Raw genomic sequence first — 22,314 nt, 5'->3', positions numbered from 1 at the left:
AGAAATCTTCTGTGACCACAGAAGATAGAAATGTGAAAACATGTCTCCTTTAAGTCAAGGGCAGTGTACCGGTCTCTTGGGTCTTAGGAGGAAATGATGGAGGCAAGGGAGACCATGTGGGACCTCAGTTCATTAAAATATCTATTGAGATGATGCAGGTCCAAGATAGGCTGGAAGCCCCCTTTGGGCTTTGGGCTTAGGAAGTACCGGGAGTGTAACCCTTTCCCTCTCAAGTCTTGAAGAACTTCCTCCACGGCCCCTATCAGTAGGAAGGACTGCATTTCCTAGACGAGGAGTTGCTCATGATAAGGGGTCCTGAAAAAGGAGGGGGAGGGGAAGTGGGAGAGGGGTGAGTAGAAACTGCAGGGTATAACCAGCTGTCACTTTGTTCAGGACCCAACCGTCTGATGTTATGAATGACCATGCCAGGATGAAGAGACAGTCCAAAAATAAAAGGGGAGGCGGATTTGAAACGGTGACGGGTGCAGAGCCCTCGGATGCACTTTCAAAAGGACTGCTTGTGTCCACCAGAGTATCTCTGAGACCCCCACTGGGAGGCTGAGTTGGGCGGAAGTGGTTGGCACCATCTATAACCCCTCTCTTTTCTTGGAGGCACCAAGAACGAAGGAAACTGCTGGGACCTAAAATCCTTTCTGGAAGCAGACAGAGTGTACAGGCCTAAGAATCACAGAGTGGCCCTTGAGTCCTTTAGTCCATGAAGTCTCATGTCTGTCTGCTCTGAGAAAAGAGAGAAGCCTTTGAGGGGGAGGTCCTGGATGGACTCTTGAACCTTGTGGGGTAAGCTGGAGGACTGAAGCCAGGAACAGCACCTCATGGTGACCGCAGAGGCCATTGTCTGGGCCACTGAGTTGGCAGCATCCAGAGCCACCTGGAGAGAGGTGCTGGACTCTTGGGGCAGGGAATCTTTCCATTTAATAGAAATAGGATGAAATACAATAGTGAAAAGTGCAAGGTTATGCATTTAGGAATTAATAATAAGAATTTTGGATATACGTTGGGGGCGCATCAGTTGGAAGCGACGGAGGAGGAGAAGGACCTTGTGGTGCTGGTTGATAGCAGGATGACTATGAGTCGCCAATGTGATACGGCTGTTAAAAAAGCAAATGCGATTTTGGGATGCATCAGACGGGGTATTTCCTGCAAGGATAAGGAGGTGTTAGTACCGTTATACAAGGCGTTGGTGAGACCCCATCTGGAATACTGTGTGCAGTTCTGGTGTCCCATGTTCAAGAAGGATGAATTCAAACTGGAACACGTTCAGAGACGGGCTACAAGGATGATCCGAGGAATGGAAAAACTGCCTTATGAAAGGAGACTCAAAGAGCTTGGCTTGTTTAGCCTGGCCAAAAGAAGGCTGCGGGGGGATATGCTTGCTCTATATAAATATATCAGGGGGGTTAACGTTAGGGAGGGAGAGGAATTATTTAAGTTTAGTACTAATGTAGGCACGAGGATGAATGGGTATAAACTGGATATTAGGAAGTTTAGACTTGAAATTAGACGAAGGTTTCTAACCATTAGGGGAGTGAAGTTCTGGAACAGCCTTCCGAGGGAAGTAGTGGGGGCACAAGACTTTCCTGGCTTTAAGACAAAGCTTGATAAGTATATGGAGGGGATGTTATGATAGGATTGTTAATTTGGGCAATTGATCTTGGATTACCACCAGATAGGTCTGCTCAATGATCTGCGGGGCGATGTTGGATGGCATGGGAACTGAGTTACTGCAGAGAATTCCTTCTTGGGTGCTGGCTGGTGACTCTTGCCCACATGCTCAGGGTTTAGCTGATCGCCATATTTGGGGTCGGGAAGGAATTTTCCTCCAGGGCGGATTGGCAGGGGCCCTGGAGGTTTTTCGCCTTCCCCTGCAGCGTGGGGCACGGGTCGCTTGCTGGTGGTTTCTCTGCAGCTTGAGGTCTTCAAACCAATTTTGAAGATTTCAATAACTCGATCCTGGGATAGGGGTTGTTATAAAATTGGATGGGTGGGGTTCTGTGGCCTGCCTTGTGCAGGAGGTCAGACTAGATGATCAGATTGGTCCCTTCTGACCTATGAGTCTATTCAGGGAGTTCCATAGATAAAATCCTATCTAGCCAGCAACACTTGCTGGTTGGAGATACGCAGCGGGAGGCTACCAGTGGAATAAACCTTTCTTCTGAAAAAGTCCAGTCTCTCGGCATCTTTCTGTTTTGAGGCAGCACTTGACTGGCCCTGCCTGTCCCTTTCATTCACTGCAGACACCACCAGGGACCTTGGGGGCTGCGAGTACAGGTATTCAAACCCACTTGCTGGCACTTAATACTTCTTCTCTGCCCTTTTTGAAGTGGGGGGCCAGAGAAGAAGGAGTTTGCCACTGGGCCTTGACTGGTCCCTTCACTGCCTCGCTGACGGGAAAGACCACCTTGGATGGAGCTGCTAAAGCCAGGATATCAATAAGACCATGCAATGTCTCTGAGCGCCTCAATTTCCAAGCCAACATTTGTAGCAACCTGCTTTAGAATGTCCTGATGCGCCCTGAAATCATTCTGTGGAAGCAGTCTACTGGGACCCGCACCAGCCTCATCTGGGGAGGGGGAGGAGGAGGAGGCGGCGGCTTGCATCGGTGGAAGGGCTTCTTCCTCTTGGTCTGCCTCAACTATGCCAATGGAGGCAACAGGGTCAGAACCGGAGTCGAGCAGGAAGGAGCAGTAGCCCATCCTTCAGAGACCATTGAATAGGAGCAGTGGTAGGAAGGATCTGGTACAGAGAGGCCAGGGAGGACCCCCAAGGGTTCCATTAGGGCCACTGCTTCGGCCAGTAACTCACTGGCCAGGTTCCTGCCAGAGGACTGGTACTGAAGCTTGGTGGAGCATAGGCTGGGTATAGATGGTGGGCTTTTGGCAGTATATAAGGTTCCCTTTCAGACTCCGAGGAGAATTCTTCTCTCGGCAGCCATGGGGGAGTGGTACCCGCTTCCACCTCCATACAGTGACAGGGCTTCAGAGACTGGTGGTGTCCTGGAGATCGGGATGCTGTATCCTGACACACCCTGTTCCCTCCTGCTTTCAGACACCGGAGCTGGTAGGTGTCCCACTGGCGTTGGTGGAACCAAGAGAGAGATAGAAGGTCCCTAGCTACCTGAAAAGCCTCTGGAGTCAACGGTACTGTCAGTCCACAGGCACCATAGTGGCCTCCTGGTCTCAGCGGAGAGCCCTGTACCAGACTTAACGCTCTCAGGAGTTGACGGTGCCGACATGGGTCCAGGGGCAGAAGAGGGCCAGGCCTGGGTCTCACTCAACAGCCTTCTCCTTGCTTCTCTCTCTTCTGCTCTCTCGGTCCACTGCTTCTTATGCTTCTTCCTCAGCACCGGAGATGGAGAACAGTGCTGGGAAGAGCTCATTGCAGTGGGAGAACTTCGCACTGAAACCAAAGTACTCAGCACCGAAACGGAGAAGCTTGGCTCTGAGGCAGTTCTGAGAGCAACTTCCATGGGGATAGCCTTCAGTTTGATGTCCCCATCTTTTTTGGTGCAGGGTCTGAAGTCCCAACAGACTTGGCTCTTGTCCTTCATGTGAGTTTCACCCAGGCACTTTAAGCACCTGGAGTGCAAGTCACTCTCGGGCATAGGCTTGCCACAGAAGGCACAAGGCTTGAAGCCTGGGGACCCAGGACATGCCCAGCCACAGGGGCAAAGAAGTCCCTCTCGATAGGAAATAACTAACTCTACAATCACACACACACATACACACACAAACTTACCTGAAATATAGACACTACACTATGATAACTATGAATGTAGAAAAAAGTTAAAAAACCGCTAGGAAGAAGCCTTTCCAAAGCAAGAAGGGTCATACCAGCAACCGTCATGGGCAGTAAGAAGGAACTGGGTGGGTACAGGGCTGACAGCGCCCCTTATACCAGCACACAAGTATGTGGCTCCTGAGGGCGCCAGAGCCGGCCCAACAGATACCACTAAGGGAAAAATCTCTGTCAACAATGCAGGCGGCACACCCACACCTAGCGTGGAATGGACATAAGCAAGTACTCGACGAACAACAAAACATTACTATGCTTTCTTTAGCAACAGCGCACTAGAGGGGGAAAAAGTCGGGTTTCCCTCCCCCCATCCCCTTCTCCTATAGGGCAGAACCATCAACATTAAATCAACAGCTATCAATAAGGCCTGCTCCCTAAATACAGACCTAAAAAGGATTAATAAAATACCACTTAACGCGTACAGTATCCTTAGTCCATTCTGAGAAATCACTACACTGAATGCTTCTTTTCCAAGGTCACTCTAAAAACATAATAGGTATTGAATTTCATTTCCCCCATATGTCCCTTAAACTTCTAAACAACACCAGAGTTACAATGAGTTTAAGTAGGCAATATGGTATGCAATTTTTGAAAAGCAAACAGAAATTTAATACAACAACAACTTGGGTCCACATGAATTTAAATTGCAACACCAAACCTGACAGTAGTGCAGTCTATATCTAGGACTTTGGGAGTGGAGGGAGAGTGAAAATCAAGGTGTGGTGTTAGCTCCTACCTCACCAGTAATAGTAACGGACAACAGTTTTAGCCTGGTTCAAGGGACAGAATAGAATTCACTTCACGTTTGCATAGCTGAACTGACAATACTGCTAAGAGAAGTAAAAAATTGATTACATTAATAAAGTTAGATGTACACAGCAAGCAGAAATGTCGCATAAAAATTAGCTTTTTTAATATCCACATTTCTGACTTCATGCTGGATATTTTCCATGGTTTTCTGGCCAAATATTAGCCACATATCATTGCAGTCATATTTTCAGTTCTTCTAATGTTTTAATTGCCACTCTATAGATTGACACTAATTTCTGAGTCGTAATTTGACATTTAATGTTGGTTACTACGTTAGTCAGTAGTAAACTGTTTAGAATTCAAGAAGATGGAAACTGAGTTGTGTAGACACAGTATACTCACACAACTGAAACCAATGAAATTTTAGAATTAGTTAGGAAGAGACACAGTGCAGCTTGATTTTTTCAGATCCTAGATGAAGACAGCAGTGTTGGCAGCTTTGGGATGGGAAGAGGTGGGAAATAATCTTTTGAATTGTAAATTGAGCTTGTTTGCTACGATCCTGCAAACACCAATTCATGAAAATAATCACAGTGACTTCAGTGGCACTACTGATGTGAACAAGGACTAGTTGCATGACTAAGGGTTTGAGGATCAGGCCCTGAGAGGAAAAAATATTATTTCAAGATCAGATGCCAGAGTGAAAAAGAAGAAACATGGATTGCTTTACACAAACTCTAGTGTAATTATGGAGATTAAGTTAATAATGCACAGTGGAGGTATAGCGATCTATTAAAAAAAAAAAGAGGACATTTTCATTACTTGTAGTTGAAATATTCAAAATGATGTTTGGAATGTTTCTCAGAGGTCTAGTTCTCGTATTTATGCAAAAAGTTGAAATTCCTACATACTGTGCACCATGTTATAGTATAAACTTTCATTATGCCTACTTAATTCTAAGGGCCTATAGCAAACTGCAAGCTATGACTCCAATCCTGTAAATAGATTCCATGTGGGATTAAGAGTGTTATGGCAGAGATGATCAGTTTACAAGAGTAGGACCCAAGTGACTAGGTTATTAAATCTCTAACTGGCATCTGATTTTGATTAAAAAATATGGGCAAGAGTTATGTCTGTAGTAATTTAAAAATGAAGAAAGAAATTCATTTACAGGTTTTACCAGTGATACAATTTTGCAGCTGAATTTTTTTTAAACAAATATTTTCTGCACTGCATTACAACTGGAGTAATCTGCATATTTATTGTGCTGTACATGATAAAAACTAAGCTGCATTCTCCCCTTTAGGTGCCTACTTAATACCCATTAACGTTAATAGGATATGTATGTGCAGGGTAGAAGACAACACTAAATACAAACAGCTGACTATCATTAGTCTAGGCACCAACCTTTTGAATGATGAGCAATTTTCTCATCATCTAGTTACTGTATCATGCAGCATTCTTCGTCTGAGCAGACCATTAAGAACTACTACAATATTGTTGAAATAAGATTCTGAAACCTTCCAGAAGTTTATGACATTAAATCTTGCACAATAACCAAATCTAGAAAAACTTTTATTTTTCCGAGTAATTAATTGCGTAAGCAATGTGAGATATTTTCATAATTCATCCATTTAAAAAAAAGCTTCTTACAGCACAGTGCTTTTACTTCCCAATATAACTTTTATATTCTTCAGGGTAGAACGTAGCTCATGCAGCCAGTGAAGGTAAGAGAGACACTGATAAAAAGTGTAACTCTCCACTAGAGCAGTCAAGTGATTAAAAAATTAAATCATGATTAATTGTACAGTTAAACAATAATAGAATACTATTTAAATATTTTTCAATATTTTCTATATCTTCAAATATATTGATTTCAATTACAACACAGAATACAAAGTGTACAGTGATCACTTCATATTTATTTTTATTACAAATATTTGCACTGTAGATAACAAAAGAAATAGTATTTTTCAACTCACCTCATACAAGTACAGTAGTGCAATTTCTTTATCAAGAAAGTTGAACTAACAAATGTAGAATTACGTACAAAAAAACCTGCATTCAAACATAAAACAATGTAGAACTTTAGAGCCTACAAGTCCACTCAGTTCCACTTCTTGTTCAGCCAATTACTCAGACAAATAAGTTTGGTTACAATTTGCAGGAGAAAATGTTGCCAGCTTCTTGTTTACAATGTCACCTGAAAGTGAGAACAGGTGTTCAAATGGCATTGTTATAGCTGGCGTCGCAAGATATTTACGTGCCAGATGTGCTAAAGATTCATATGTTCCTTCATGCTTCAACCACCATTCCAAAGGACATAAGTCGATGCTGATGACAGATTCTGTTTGATAATGATCCAAAGCAGGGTGGACCGTTGCATGTTCATTTTAATCATCTGAGTCAGATGCCACCAGCAGAAGGTTAGTTTTCTTTTTTGGTGGTTCGGGTTCTGTAGTTTTCACATTAGAGTGTTGCTCTTTAAGACTTCTGAAAACATGCTCCATACCTCATCCCTCTCAGATTTTGGATGACGCTTCAGATTCTTAAAAATTGGGTCGAGTGCTTGTAGCTATTTTTAGAAATCTCACATTGGTACCTTCTTTGCATTTTGTCAAACCTGCTGTAAAAGTGTTCTTATAACAAACATGTGCTGGGTCATCATCCGAGACTGCTATAACATGAAATATATGGCAGAATGTGGGTAAAACAGAGCAGGAGACATAAAATTCTCCCCCAAGGAGTTCAGCCACAAATGTAATTAATAAATTATTTTTTTTAAAGAGCATCATCAGCATAGAAGCATGTCCTCTGAAATGGTGGCCAAAACATGAAGGAGCATACAAATGTTTAGCATAGCTGGCACGTAAATACCTTGCAATGCAGGCTACAAAGGTGCCATGCAAACGCCTGTTCTCACCTTCAGGTGATGTAAATAAGAAGCAGACAGCAGTATCTCCCGTAAATGTAAACAAACTTGTTTGTCTTATCGATTGGCTGAAGAAGAAGCAGGACTGAGTGGACTTGTAGGCTTTAAAGTTTTATATCATTTTGTTTTTGAGTGCAGTTATATAACAACAATCATCTTCATTTGTAAGTTACACTTTCACGATAAAGAGCTTGCACTACAGTACTTGTATGAGGTGAATTGAAAAATACTATTTCTTTTATCATTTTTACAGTGAAAATATTTGTAATAAAAAATAATATTAAGTGAGCACTGTATATTTTGTATTCAGTGTTGCAACAGAAATCAATATATTTGAAAAATGTAAATTTATTAAATATTTTAGATATTTTTCTAAATTGGTATTCTATTGTTTAACAGTGTGATTAATCTTGATTTTTTTAGTTCATGTAAGTTAACTGCGATTAACCGATGGCCCTACTCTCCACGTATTTAAACATACTGTATAACAAAAGAAGAGAGAAATTTGTTTTAGTTTACCTCTCACCAAGGTAATCTCCAATTACAGTTTTATTTAGTCCTTCCCCTTTATAGAGGAACTGTGCAATGTCTTCTGGAGTGTTCTGCAGCAGGTCATTTTCTAAAAGAAACTGGATCCCCTAGGAAAAGAAATTTAAGAGGAAGAAGAATTATGTTTCCTTTCACAAACATTTATTTGAACACTGTCCAGGATATTTTGGGATGAATACACAGAGATATACATATCCATACCATTTGCCACATAAAAAAAAAATCTGTAGATTAAATTAGAGAAATCATTTATCTTTCAGGTAACGAAACTAGACGTCTGTTCAGTCAGGTAGGTAATTTCTAGAATTAATTTACCGATCAGAAGAAGGAATTCCTAAGGTTGGAGACAGCAAGTGGCAACTTAAATTCCTTAAAATATAGAAAGATATTTAATTGAGTAACTATTCCATATTGGCCAAGGGAAGCAAACTGAAAGTGGACTTAGCATTTAACAACATTCATGTCAGTCCATGTTACTGCATTAATATCGGGCAGAGGGCATAATCTGTGAGATCACATAAAGAGAGATACAGAGATAACACAATTTACTTATCATACTACAAGATAAAGCATTTGTTATAATTTGCAATACCATGACTGAATGCATCAAGTCATTAGTTGCAGTAGAAACTATGATTTGAGATAATCCCATTTTGAGAATTTATGGGAAAATTTGGCATTAGGATGGTAATTAATTTCTGTCCCTGCTTGAACTAAACTATTGAAAGAGAGGATCCCATCATGGTGCTTGATCCAAAGCCCAATGAAGTCAATGAGTCTTTCCATTTCATTTAATGAGCTTTCAATCAAGCTCATTCTGAGATGGGCTGAGGAAACAAGAGAGAGTAACCCTATAGAGAGTCAAGAGATAGGAAGGTCTTGGCTTGTCAATTCTCAGAGGCCTTTTTAGCCTTTGTACTTCCTAAACATTCTCATGAGATACAGACTCCTTAATATACAGTTTCTAGGGAAATCCAGAAGGCTTTCTCCAAAGAAATGAGGAAAGGACATTTTCAAAAACTGCATTAACATCATAGAAGTCTTAAGGAATAAAAGGGGTGCTGTGTTAGCTCTTAAATGGATACTCAAGTCCCAGACAGATATTTCTGCAAGACAATATTTCTCTAACAAAATGTCTTAATTTTTCCATTGCTTTCACAAAATTTATAACAAAATGTTGGGAGCAAATAGCAATGGCAGCTCCATGCAACTATGAGGTCCTGAATTCTATCCGTATGTGGAAGAGTTCACTAAATTATTAAAATCTTTGCCAACACATCCTGAGATTCAATTTGTTCCTTTTAGAGATAAAAGCAAAAAACTTTTCCATTTCTGTAAATGGATATTTTTTATTGTTGTTCTCCTCCAGACTTGGAGGACATCCATCATCCTTGAAAAGGTGGGAACAGAGAGGAAGAAAAAATACTGTACTACTTTTAATTTTACCTTCCACTGTCCAAGCCATTAGTGAAACATGAAAATATTCTTGTAGTTGGTTGATTTACTTTGTTTTTGCAACAGTACCCTTATCTGCCTGGTAAGAAGGATTAGTTTGCTGACAGCAATCTACTTTAGGAGGGCAAACCTATTGCCATTCAGTCTTGAAGCCTTTTTTTTAAAGCGAAGAAGACCATTCACTCTCGAAGTTTTGCCATTGGAAAAACTACTTTCATTGTCGTGACAAAACACTGATGTTTATGACTCTCTTTTCAAATCACAAAGAAAGACACATGATTTCATTGCAAAGAAAATATTTCAGTTTTATCTTGTAGTAGCAGTAGCGTGCCTTCTCAGACACAACAATCCCCCTGAACTTTGCTTGATAGTTGGAGGTGTTGACTACTTAGCTAGACAAAAAGATGCTCAAAGAGGAGTAAAGGTAGGCAAATAAAATTAACTTTTTGCTTTCAAGAATAAATTTGGTACATATCTGAAAAAAGCACTATAACAATTAGGAGATTATTCCAAATTAAGAAACAAATAAGATTCATCAGGATACACACATTTTCAGCTTTAAAAAACAAACCACTACTGAAAGCCATAAATCTGTCAAGCACAGAAAATCCTGTAGGAGTTCTAAAGGATGCATTCCAGAGGTGTCATAACTGTGGAGTTGTTAAAGCAGTGTTTGGCCAATGGAAGCTGTCCAAAGCGGGGCAGGCCGAGGGACGTACTGGCCGCCGCTTCCAGCAACTCCCATTGGCCTGGAGTAGCGATCCACGACAGTGGGAGCCGCGATCAGCCGGACCTGTGGACAGGGCAGGTAAACACACCAGTCCGGCCTGCCAAGGGCTTTCCCTACAAAAGCAGCTACCTCTGTTTGAGAAACCCTGGCGTATATAAATGTATTGTTTTATATGAGCAGTTAATTGTGAACACAAGTTAAAAAGTCAGGTAGGAGACTATATAACAAAGGGCTCCAAACTTCTGACCAAACTGTAAAATAGTTTTAGGACTGAATTTGGCACATCAACACAGAATATCTCCATCACGTGTTATCAAGTCTCTGTGCAAGCATGTTACAAAGAGTATACTGACAGACTTACCTACTGTATTTAAAATTCTGACTAAAAGAAAGATGTTTGCTCTAATAGATATACAATTTACTATCATTCTTTTCATTATCATTGTAGTAAAGGGTGGATGCAATTAGATTCTGGGCCCATTTTCATGATGATTTTGCAAGGTCATAACAGTGTCCTGATGAATGTTTGGGGAGTTTTAAAATGCAACGTTTAATTTAACTTTAAATTGATTACCACCAGTTTGGTCTGCATTTGCCAAAAATAATATCATTAACAATAACTTAAATCCTAACAAATACAAAGTGTTCTACCTTCTTAGGGTCCATGTTGAATTTCTTCCTTCCCATAGCTATTTGCTTATTTCTCTGTGTAGTTTTGCTATTCATTTGGAAGAAAAAAAAAAAAAAATTATCAGCTGCTCTTGCTGAACGCAATAATTTAAACTCTCTGACTTTATTTATATTTTCAACTTTTTTTTGATATTTTATTTTTATATCGTAAAAAAAAAAAATCATAGTATCACAAGGCATTTACTTCCAAAAAGTGACAACCAAAAATAGTCTGTTATTTAAAATCATGTTACAAAGAGGACCCACTAGTTATCACAGCTTCACAGGATCACAGGTATTACCTATAGAAAAAATCAGATCACTAAGTCCAACTTTCTACAAAGGCAAAATAAAAGCTGTATGATATCTAAAAGGATTCTGCAGATCTTAAAACAAGCCAAGCAAAGATTTATAAATATCCAGTTTTTGGTAACACAAGCGATTTTTGTTTCCTGTTCCTGAAACACCTTTGCCAGTATTTTATTACTGAGTGGAATGCTTGTCAGTTACTTACCTTTCTTCTACACTAGTCAGATTATCGATTTCTGTCATAACCTCTGCTATTTCAAATTTTAACCTCTGCCAAAAGAAGGAAAAGAAAGTAAGTTAATCAACCAGTATTAAAGCATTTTTAAAAGATATTAACTTTGATTATGGCAGAGTGAATGTGATCAAAGTAGATTTCATTTTATTTACAAGTCAGCAGAGCTGTGAGAGAATTGCATAATCAGGACTTGCTAGAATCTGGCTTGAATTGCGATTAAAAAAGGGCAGAGCCCTCTATTCTAGCTTGAAAACTCAATGTGGAAAAGAGAGGCTCTACTGAAAATCTTACTTGGGACATCCTAATAGTAGTATGACTAGATTAGCAAGGAAAGTAAGGAGGAGAAGGCCACAGATCATGTGCGAAGACGGTGAGGTGAAGATATCATACTTTTCTAGACGTGGTCCTTATTCTTCCTTTTATTACTGGCCTTTGCAAAAATGAATCATAATGCAGAATGGGGGCGGGGGTTCTGCAATAAATAGCAGTGGGATTTTTTGTGCTATCCAAACAGGAATCAATAGAAGTTGTTGCCCCTTTAGGATATATGGTTTGAAGTTTACACCAGCATTAATTCATACACATACATTTGTATCTTGTCACCAGAACTCTGCTGGGCTCCCTTGTCACTAGGCTCTACTCAGACCATTAGATCCAAAAAACTCCTCCCAAAAGCAACTTATGCTGAGATTCTGTTCTCAGTCCAAAATTCTCTGCTTAGGGCCGTCTCTCCTGGCCAATGATGCCAAGAGCCTAATCTTTCATAGTGTATTTCTCTTATCCTTTTTCATAGTCTCATTTCCAATACAAGTATTATTTGTAAGTTTCAGCATGACAATTCCCTGCTCCAATATCTCAATTCACTACTTCCCACAATCATCTCCAGTATTTCTGTATATGAAGTATTAACTACACAAATGAAGTGTTTGTAGATACACACAATGTATTATACAGATTCAGGGTAAAATTTTCGAAAGTGCTTGAATGACTTAGGAATTTAAGGGCTTGTCTACAAAATTAGTTTACAGCAAGCTGGGGTGTGAATCTAGCCCGCAGTAGCCTGCCATGGACTAACTATCTGTTTGTACCTTCTCATGCACATTAATAATTCCTTAATGTGTTTTAATCTATTCCTCTTTGAAACAGGACTAGTTACATCAAAGAGCATCAACAAACTGTTAATGTGTGTCAGCACAGTGCACATGAACAGTTAGTTTGCAGCAGGGCAGTGCAGAGTAGATTCACACCCCAGTGTGCCATGAAATCATTCATGTAGACAAGCCTTACGTCTCACTGAAAGTCAGTAAGATTTAGGTTCTTAAATCACTATGTAAAATTTTCACAAGTGCTTAAATAACTTAATCTAAACTCAGATAACTTTCAAGTCACTTAAGCACTTTTGAAAATGTTACCAAACAATATATAATTATAAATACACCATAACATATTGCTATAACATTAAATGTACTGAGGTAGTCTTCTTTGCATCTTTACCTGACAGATAAATAAATTACCTCAATATCATCAATTAGTTCTTTTTTCCTGCGACGAATGTTTAAAAGTTCTTCTCTCTCTTCTATGGAGAGATCATCCGGTACTGAAAATAAAGCAAATGTATATGCTATTATCAATCGCAGACAAATTAAAGATCAGCAGTAACTATTAATTTGGCTAAGAAAAGCAATTTTTACAACAAACTGCTTTAGCTAAAAATATGAGGAAAAAACTGGCATATACCCATTGTTACTGAACTTGCACTTTATAAATCATAACTAAGCCAATTAATTGCATTAACATCACCCTCAAAAGATTCTAGCATTCAAAGAAAGCAATACAGCTATTGGGGACTCATTATCATATAATGGGTCTTATGACTTAGGTCTACACTTACGTGGCCAAATTCATAAAAGAAATCATTGGAATTATACCAGTGATGAGCCAAAGTTGTTCATATTTTTTAAAAAGAAGATGCCTAAAATTACCCTATGTAGGTTTACAAAATGTACTATGACTTGTAAAGTACATACATTTATCACATCTTCAGGAAATAATTATAATATTTATATATAGGCTCCTTATGGAGATGTGGTCTGAAATCAGTCCCAGAGTACAGGACACAGTTCAGGATTAAATTTTATTTGATTGCTTTGTATGCAGGTACTGTACTTGCAATACTGCTGGCATCTTTACCATCAATTACTTTTATCAGCAGGTGACATTTTTATTCATTACAGATAAGGACAGAATTGGAAAACATTTAACACAGCATCTCATATATTCAGTGTTTTACAATAACATTTAAAAAATAGTTTGCCATATTTAAAACAACTTCTCTCAACTGTTTACTTAGTTAAATTGAAATAAGAGTGCTACCCTGCTGATAAAAGTAACTGCTACTGAAGATGCAAGCACAGTGCTTTACATATCTGCAGCTGAACCTCAGCCCACCACTACTTCCCCTGTTGCCCTTGTCTGGCAGGCAGGAAACCTGAAGTATTGCTCCAAAAATATTTCAGCTGTTTTCTGGGCAATCAGATTTTTCCGTGCCCATCAGTAATCATCATAGGGCATGGGCTGCATCTCATTTGTTTGTACTACACTAAAGATATTGTCAGTGCTCAATAAGTAACAGTATTCACATTTCTTTATGCATTGTGGTTAACAGTTTGAATGCTAGCTGTTCTCATAGAAATGTTTTTGTTTTAATTTAGATGACAGAGCAGCTTGCCTCACAAGCTCAGTAAAACGCAACTATTACAATAATTAAAAAGGGTTCTACACCAAGTGAGATGTGAGACAAATGTAGTAGTTTTAAATGGCAAAAGCCTTCTCTTTTTCTAACGTACATGCATTTAGCAGGCTATAGAGACAAACCAGAAACAAAGATTTAGGTTTATTTTTAAATATATTTGAAATTTGAAATATATCTTCTTCTGTTAGCCAATGGTCAAGCTCCAATTGTAAAAGTTCGCTATTTTTTTTATATATATTCTCAATAGAATACAAAATTAAAATGGCAACATAGGCTATAAGCCAGTACTAACAAGTGATCTCATTTAATGTTCCACGTACAAACAAGGATTACTTTCAATTTAGGAAATGGTCAAGTCTTCTGTTTTTTCCCTATATATTTCTCACTGGAAACCCATCTCCTCTTAAAACATTTTCTCAAAACAGATGCGGACATGTCTGAAACACAGGATCATTCATTTTACATCAGGCTTTACAAAGAGATGTACTGTCTTTTACATACAAGTCTTAAGATTTAGAACAGCCGAAAACCTTGAGTTTGTTTAATAAGCAGTCTAAACACACACGCATACATACTCTTCAGCTTAAGTTATTTAACTGATTTAGACTAATAAAAATGAAATGAAATGTTATATAATCTCAACTATCAGAAAGGACAAATAGCGCAGAAAATTCAGTTTTTTAGCTGGAAAGTTCACGCAAGTCTCCCTAGAAGTGTTTTTGCTATGTTATATGGTTCCTCATTTTTATAGTTTGCTGAAACATATACGAAGTTAGGAAGTCACAGTTCCAGTAACAATTCAAAGCATTAATTAAATTTTAAATTAATGAAATCTAATGTCTGCAATTTTAATTCAAAGAGTATGAAATATTCAGATATCCTTCATAGCTACTACTTTTTATTTCACAGTAAATTACAAAATCATTGCATTAGCTGCCTTTATGAGTTCTTTACACAGCAGAATGTTGTATTAGTCTTGTTACATTTTCTCTTTGTAGTTTCATGTTGTTTAATACCCGACTGAGAAAGTTAAAGAGTCAAATCGCCACTGAAAACTAATTAAACTTCTACTTTCAATTGACAGGTGTTATGCCTGTTAAGTATTGTAGGTTCAGGCTGTCCAGCGAAGGGGAAAAAATTACTCAATTATTTTTGTAGAACCTTCAAATACAGTATTTCATTTCTTCTTATAGCTCTATAGCAGCAACACAGACACAGACACATCCATGCTTATATGATTAATGATATTGTCACACAAGAAGAAAAGTAAACCAAATGGATTCATATTGTTTTCTGCTGCACTGAGAATCACAAAATTATCCATTTGCTGGATGGAAAAGGAGAAAAATCACCAGGGAAAGAAGATTCTAAACAGGGTTGTTTAAGGCAGTGGTTCTCAATTTATACAGCATTTTATGTATAATATAATATACTGCCAGCAGTCCTGACCCTGGACCCCAGATCCACACTGCATGGGGCCAGCTGGCTGCCCACCCCAGACACCCAGTGGTTGCACCAGAGCTTGCAGGGCCAAGTGGCTGCCCTGGAGCTTGCGGGGCTGGCCAGCTGCCCCGGAACCTGGATCCTGCAGGGCCAGCGAGCAGCCTTGATCCCAGACTTCCACCATATGCGGCAGGCCAGCAGCCTGGACCCCGCCTTGCCAGGCAGCTGGGAACTTGGACCCTGCCATGTTGGCCGACCTTTAGCACACAGTTGAGCTGGGCCACAGCAGTGTGCTAATTAGGCCACATGTGGCCCATTGGCCACTGGTTGAGAACCGCTGCTTTAAGGCATGTCTATACTGCCCTGCAGTTCAGATTAAGGGGGTGCGAATGGCAGTGTACAGCAAAGTGCTGCACTGTAACTCCACTGTGTGGGCACTGCAGGCACAAATGCCGTAGTTCCTGCTCAACCACAGACTTTGGGCAAGTCAGTTAGGACTTGTCTAGACAGAGAGAGTGTGGCAACTTGGGTATAAATCTACAGTGCATTAGTATGACACACACTAACAGTCCCTGTGGATCCTGCTACAGCACACTAGGAGTATCCCATCAGAGCAGATCAATGAGCACTACCAAACTTTTTAGTGCATAGTGCACAGACAGACAGTGCATGGCAGGCTAGCACGTGCTTGCACCCTAGCTTGCTACACATTCTCCTTCAAGACAAACCCAGAGTACCCCTGTGTCTCAGTTCCTCATCTGTAAAATGGGAATAATAGTATTTCTGTACCTCAGGGAAGAGTTGTGATAAATGCATTAGAGACGGTGAGGCACTCAGATACTACTGTAATGGGAGGCCCATATAAATATGTAAAATTAGATTAAATTAATTAAAATGTTTATTATAGATAAAATGTCATTTTCAATGTGAGAAACACCAAAGTAGTATGTCCCTCTGATATCATTCAATTCAAAATAATTAAAGTTACACACACAAAAAACATTTGCAATAGTACTAGCTAGATCAAAAGTCACTATAGTGTTAGAGTCTTCTCTGAACAAAATAGCAGGCAAATCTAGTTAAATTTTCTTGAAGGTGCCTCCCACCATTATATCAGCACCACAGGTTGTGCAAGGCAGAAAGTCATTTATTCTGGAAAGATAGCAGAGACCACTGTTGTATCAACTGCAAGTGGAATCAGCAACTTTAATAAATTCCCATTTATAAATAAATAAAATTGCTGTTGTGCTTAAAAGGTTTGAAAATGTTATTGAGATTTTTGGTATGTGCCTTCACAGCAAGCTGACTAAAATGATTCTATAAGTAGGCTCCAAATCCACTGTTAGAATCACAGAATACTAGGGTTGGAAGAGACCTCAGGAGGTCATCTAGTCCAATCCCCTGTTCAAAGCAGGACCAACCCCAACTAAATCATCTCAGCCAGGGCATTGTCAAGACGGGCGTTAAAAACCTCTAAGGATGGAGATTCCACCACTTCCGTAGGTAACCCTTTTCAGTGCTTCAGTGCTCCTAGTGAAACAGTGTTTCCTAATATTCAGAACAGTTACAGTCAGTAGACCTCAATGACTCTCAATAAACATTCTGTTGTCAAATCATTGCAGCATGTCTAAATAATCCACATACCTTTTTGACCTATAAACCAAGAGAGACAAGGTGGATGAGATAATATCATTTATTAAACCAACTTCTATAAATGAAACAGACAAACTTTCAAGCTTACACAGAGCTCTTCTTCATCCATCTTGTCTCTCTATTATCCTGGGACCAACACAACTACAACACAGCAAACAATGTAAATGAAGATGCAGTCAGATAAGACTGCCTTAAGCAAGCAGTATTCTGGGAACATTCTATAGTTGAATTTCTGTTAATTAACACATGTTCTTCCTTTTTAAACTTAGATACAGATATGGAACTATAAATAGGCGTCTCTCAGAATACAAAATTACATCTTCTTCTGTATTACTCACTACTACTCATTTTCTAGATATCATCTATGAGTCATTTCCAAAACATCTGAGGTTCAACAATTCTGAACACAACGTACACAGAGTGGGAGGAATGAAGGTGTCCATTTAAATAATAAAGTCAAAAAAAACCTTCCTGGATTTTTTGATGGAAAAAATATTTCAGTATAATGAGTAAACTACAACTATCACATTTTGAGGTTATCTTCAAATCTTTACACAAGGGCAATTTTCCATGTTAGTGTGAAAGATATTAGCTCGGATGGAATAACTTGTTATCATAAAGAATCAATCTTGCAGACTAGTAAATGTGAAGTCAATATATTAACTAAAATTTTATTGAAGACTAAGAAGGTTGTTCACAGCCCAAGCTACATGCTTAGCCAGTTACTAAAGAGAAGAAGGTAGATATACAGAAAATACAGAGGAGCTGAGACCCTATAGGTTAGAGTTAAATATATATTGGTCTTTTAAAAAACAGTATAGCAAATTTTTTTTAAATCCATTTGGCCCATCTTCCCTCAAATCAGTTTAACTGATTTTAAACACCTGACGTAAATTTTCCATAAGTAAACTTTCAACATCATAGGCAGAAAAAAATACCAAAAACAGGACCTTTCATAAGTTACTTCAAATGACAGTACAGTTTTAAATATAGATTTTTTTTAAGAGCAATCATGTAATCAATCCACACCTTTGTAGTTCACTATAGTAACTCCATTGGAGACAGTGGTGTTTTACACTGCAATTTGTATTACAAATACCAAATTAAAGTTTGAGAGTGATACCATCATTACTACACATGAGAAAAAACATAACCAGAAGTCTCTAGTTTTTAGAGACTCACATCAAATATACATTTCTCTCCACAAGCCCGCCTAAAAAGTGTGAAAACCAAACCACCAATGTTTTTTGAATGCTGACAACTTAAAATGCAAAAGCATCAAAATAAATGGAATCCATAAGTCACGTGCAAGCCGCAACATTTTATATTTCTGTTTGCCAGAGATTTCCTTCAACCATCCTTTGTACCTAGTCTCTCTAAAGCATAACTTCTTGGAAAGGTGGTGAGATCTTGTCTTAATACTTATTTTGTAAGCACCTGAAAAACTGCTGGAGCTATTTAAATATTAGCTGTTTAACTGATCCATTTTGGAGGAAAAAAGCTTCATAAAGCTTTTTTGCACATAAAGGAAAGAACTGCAAGAAAAACACTTCAGAAATAATTTGAGAACAACAGTCTGTATTTCAGTACCCTTGAAAATGCAATATATTCAATACAGCTGTGACTACAGAAGAATGTGACACATACCAGTAGGAGCAAGAAAGCCCCAGAGGCGAGAGACTACTAGGAACACATCCCACTACAGAAAAGAAAGAGTAGATTTCTTTTTCTAAGCCCAGATCTTTGATCTCACCATATTCTTCAGCAGCAAAGATTGAATCACTTCTGGCATATTGATGATGCCATGCAAACAGTCTGGGGTGGATTCTTTAGTTTAGCAAATCCTACTTGTTGGTCTGTTTTTCAGCCTTCACTCACTGGCTGAGACGTGAGAATGCAACCTCAAGGCGGGAAGGCTTTATCTGAACTGGTAGAAAAAAAGGATATAGAGCCTTCTTTAAGGATCTCCCATCCTTTGGGAATTGGGAGGGTAAGCATCACCTCAGCTGGTGAGCAGGCTGGTGGGGGTCAGGTAAGTCACTATCCCATGTGCACCATGGGGTGGGTATATTACCCCTGCCCAGAGGTGAATGTAAGCTGGTACGCGCCGGTAGGGAGGACCGGTAAGAAAAGGAGACTGACTGAGGGAGGGAGAGAGAAGCCTGGTCCCTGCATAAGAATAGTTTAAACTCAGCTGTTCCCTGATGGTTCAGCCCCCAGGGCTAGGTTTCTGGCATCCTTATTAATTCCACTCACAGTTGCTGGGGGGAGGGGGTCGAGGGGAGGGTGTGTTTGACCATGGCAGGGGCAGTCCTTGTCTGCCTCCAGGGATGAGGGGATTTCTCCTACTAATATACACAACAAATACAAGCATTTGGCTGCACAGCTTAAATCCAGAGCTAATAAAAGCAGGTGGAAGGGGAAAACTCACTATCACATTGGTTTCTCATCCCCTCCCTCCCTCCCCTCCAGCCAGGCTGCAGACAAGGCTCTGCATTCCTCCCCATTCCCTCCACCCAGCAGGGGTTTTCCTCTAGGCTCTAGCTTGCAGTAGACTAGCTGAGATGCATGCTGCTGCTGCCTGCAAAAGAACAGTTTAAACTCAGCTGTTCCCTGTGCAGTTCAGTGCCCAGAGTTAGGAGCCCTTTCTGGCATCCTTGTTAATTACACTCCCAGTTGTTGTTGGGTGTGTGTGACCACAGCGGGGGCAGTTCTTTTCTACCCCCAGGATGAGGGGATCTCCTAAACACAATCAAAATCAGGAACCATTTCCAAGTTCAAATCTATCCCATTCCCTCCCCAGCAGAAGATCATGGTTGTGATGCCCAAACTGCTTGCAGATCCTCTTTGAAATATTACTGTTTAAAAAAAACAACACAACAAACATGGAGAACATGGTGGAAAGATGTGTCATGATGATTAGGGTTTATTTTGGGCAAAGCAATCTTGTTAAAGCAACTAAAGACATACAGGGAAAGCAAATAGCCCCTACAGACAAAACCATAAAGGAACTGGAGGGGAACACTGAATATTCAGGGAAATTACTGTGCCTCCTTTGAAAGAAATAGTAGTTTTCATTTCAATCCACTCTCTTTCTATATTGATTTAAACACTTAAAATGTCCTTAGGACATCGGGAGCAATCTCGGATCCCTTTTTGTTTTGTCCTGCCTGCAGAGTGCAGAGGCTGAAATTGACAAAACTTTCTCTAAATATCTTGTATATTTCAAGAAGACTATTCCAGTTGTCCTTCAGTCACCCCTGACTTCCCCTCCCACCCCCCAGCAACCTCCCTGGCTGGCTGGCTGTGGTTTTTGCCTTGCTTACTTACTCCTTGACAGACTCAGCCCAGCGGCACCTGCTGGCTCTCTGCAGGCAGCAGCCCACAGGGTCCGGTTGCTGGGGTCACTGCTGGTCAGTGGCAGGCTGCAGCTACATTGTTTGTGACACATTCATACACACACACAAAGGTGAAAGTAAGCCAGTACAGGCCAGTATGGCGTACTGGCAAGAGCCAGTACGCTGTGCCAGATCGCACCGGCTTTCGCTGCGGGGATTTAAAGGGCTCTGGACTCCCCGCTGCAGCTGGCAGTCCAGAGCCCTTTAAATCCCCTGCCCACGGCTCCAGCGGCTTGGCTGAGGCCAGATTTAAAGGCTCTGGGGTGCTGCGGCTGCAGTCAGCCCAGAACCCTTTAAACCCCTCGCCGCCGCTGAGATTTAAAGGGCTCAGAGATCTCCGCCGCTGCAGACAGCCCAGAGCCCTTTGAATCCCGGTAGCAGCTCCGGTGGCCGGGCTGGGGCCAGGATTTAAAGGGCTTGGGGCTCCCCTCAGGGGCAGGAGCTCTTGGCCCTTTAAATCCTGGTCCCAGCCCCGCAAAGCTCAGGGTTCCCCATGGCAGCTGGAGCCCTGGGCCCTTTAATTTGCCCCTGAGCACCTCTTCAGCTGGGAGCCCCTGGTTGATTTAAAGGCATTGGGTCTCCCAGCCACAGCTGGTGCCTCAGGGCCCTTAAATCTTAAGAGGCCATGCACCTTCTGGATGAGGCCATGCCCCCCTCAGGACTCCGGGGTAAGTCCTGTAAGTTACTTTCACCCCTGCCCCTTTGGCCTGAGCCCTCTCTTATGCCCATTTAGTAGCTTCCACTCACCTCCCCTTAGGATTAGCATAGAACTAGGTTTTGTGGTCTGTTATGGGCAATTGTACTATTTGCTTTTTGGGGGACTGGAAAGGAATTTTCCCCTCATAGACAGATGGCCAAGGCAGGATGGTTCTGTTTGCTTGTTTGTTGTTGGGGAGGTTTTTGCCTTCACCGTAGCAGCTCAGGGCCCCTTGTGACAGATCAGGAGGTAAAGTTAAAGATGTCACAATTTAGCAGGTGGCCAGTACTGGTACTTGTTCCACTTAGGGTCCTGTTTTTTGGTAAACCGGAATTAGAAGTGGAGTTTGTGGGAACGCAGCCCCTAAAGAAGCTAGGGCTCCTAACGTATGGTATAGAGGAGACAACCCCCTTTCCCCTGCCCCTTAACCTTCATTATAGGAGAGGTAAGGTCGGGTCTCAGCAGTGTGCTGGGACCAGGTGTGCAGAAGGGTGGGGATGATAGCAGCCCTCCACCACAAGGAAATGATGAAGAAATCATGACCTGTACAGCATGAACTTTTGCTGGTTAGTTCTCAGATAAGTTAAGTAATAAAGCTGCGAACTAATTAAACTATGTCTCTTATATTTGGCCTTTCTTTCTCCCTGTCCAGGACAATTGTGCCCTGCTTCCCCTTTAACTGATTCCAGAGTTAAGTCTGTAAAAGGGAGAGTAAAGCAAAACAGAGATCCTACAACAACATATGAACCAGGAACAGACAGAACATGAAATTATGCCCAATCCAATTTAAGAGGCAAAATAAATTATAGGAATCGTGGACTTAACTGGCATCATTTTTCTGAAGGGTAAAGGTTTTCCTTAATACTCTTCCTAAAACCCATCTCCCTCATAAGAGGGAAATAAACCCAAAACTGCTGCAGTGCTATGTT

At 40.5% G+C, this 22,314-nt stretch overlaps 1 protein-coding gene across 1 annotated transcript in view; it reads right to left on the bottom strand.

The window, feature by feature from the left end:
- The window catches only part of CYTH3 (cytohesin 3), an 81,475-nt gene that overhangs the window by 23,554 nt on the left and 35,607 nt on the right, over nucleotides 1-22,314 (bottom strand). The window contains exons 2-5 of the mRNA XM_030577849.1: nucleotides 12,957-13,039; nucleotides 11,413-11,477; nucleotides 10,881-10,947; nucleotides 8,015-8,133 (exon numbers count right to left, since the gene is read on the bottom strand). Coding sequence (XP_030433709.1) covers nucleotides 8,015-8,133; nucleotides 10,881-10,947; nucleotides 11,413-11,477; nucleotides 12,957-13,039 — 334 coding nt within the window. The remainder of the gene's footprint in view (nucleotides 1-8,014; nucleotides 8,134-10,880; nucleotides 10,948-11,412; nucleotides 11,478-12,956; nucleotides 13,040-22,314) is intronic.

This window comes from Gopherus evgoodei, chromosome 10 (genome assembly GCF_007399415.2).
Source record: "Gopherus evgoodei ecotype Sinaloan lineage chromosome 10, rGopEvg1_v1.p, whole genome shotgun sequence".
Classification (NCBI taxonomy): domain Eukaryota; kingdom Metazoa; phylum Chordata; order Testudines; family Testudinidae; genus Gopherus; species Gopherus evgoodei.
This window is presented reverse-complemented; position numbering and strand designations above follow the sequence as displayed.